At 54.0% G+C, this 731-nt stretch overlaps 1 protein-coding gene across 1 annotated transcript in view; it reads left to right on the forward strand.

The window, feature by feature from the left end:
- LOC125488204 (rab GTPase-binding effector protein 2-like) overlaps positions 1-731 on the forward strand; it is a 9,511-nt gene that overhangs the window by 1,899 nt on the left and 6,881 nt on the right. Inside the window, exon 5 of the mRNA XM_048621127.1 lies at positions 470-586. Within this exon, the coding sequence (XP_048477084.1) occupies positions 470-586 (117 nt within the window). The remainder of the gene's footprint in view (positions 1-469; positions 587-731) is intronic.

Here is a 731-nt window from a genome sequence, read left to right on the forward strand (position 1 = left end):
CCCTCTCTCTGACCTTCCCTTCCTCTCTCTCTCTGACCTTCCATCCCTCCCTCTCTGTGACCATCCGCCCTCGCCCCTTCGACTCTCTGTGACCATCCCCCACCCTCTCTTTCTGTCTCTCTCTGACCATCGCTCCCTCCCTCTCTCTCTGTCCATCCGCCCTCGCCCCTTCGACTTTCTGTGATCATCCCCCACCCTCTCTCTTTATCTCTCTGACCATCGCCCTCTCTCTGTCTCTCCACCATCCAAATCTCTCTCTCCATGTATAAATCCACACTGCCCTATCTTGCTCTCTTCTCTCCAGCCGTCTCACTCTCTCTCTCTGTTTCAACAAATGTCTCGCATCCTCTCTCTCCCTCTCCATCATTGCCACTTTCACACATGGGCTTTCTCTCTCTCTGTCACTGGTCTCCTGTCTCTCTCCCACTCTCTTTGACCATCTCCATCTCACACTCTCCTGTCCTGGCAGGTGAAGCAGTACCAGGTGACCTTACATCAGACACGGGAAAGGCTGGAGAGAGAAACTACTGTTCGCGAGAACCTGGAAGAGGCACTGAGACGGAGCAGTGAGGATTGCTACCAAGAGGTAACGCAGACTAGGGCTGTTAAATCCGACAGAGGTCCCAGTACCCACCCCGCCCTGTCTCTCAGGGAGATATCTGTACACTGACTGGTGTCTCTCAGTCCCCTCTGTCTCTCTCAGGGAGATATCTGTACACTGACTGGTGTCT

Source organism: Rhincodon typus, unplaced genomic scaffold (assembly GCF_021869965.1).
Source record: "Rhincodon typus isolate 14 unplaced genomic scaffold, sRhiTyp1.1 hic_rhity00000062, whole genome shotgun sequence".
In the NCBI taxonomy this organism is placed as follows: Eukaryota; Metazoa; Chordata; class Chondrichthyes; order Orectolobiformes; family Rhincodontidae; genus Rhincodon; species Rhincodon typus.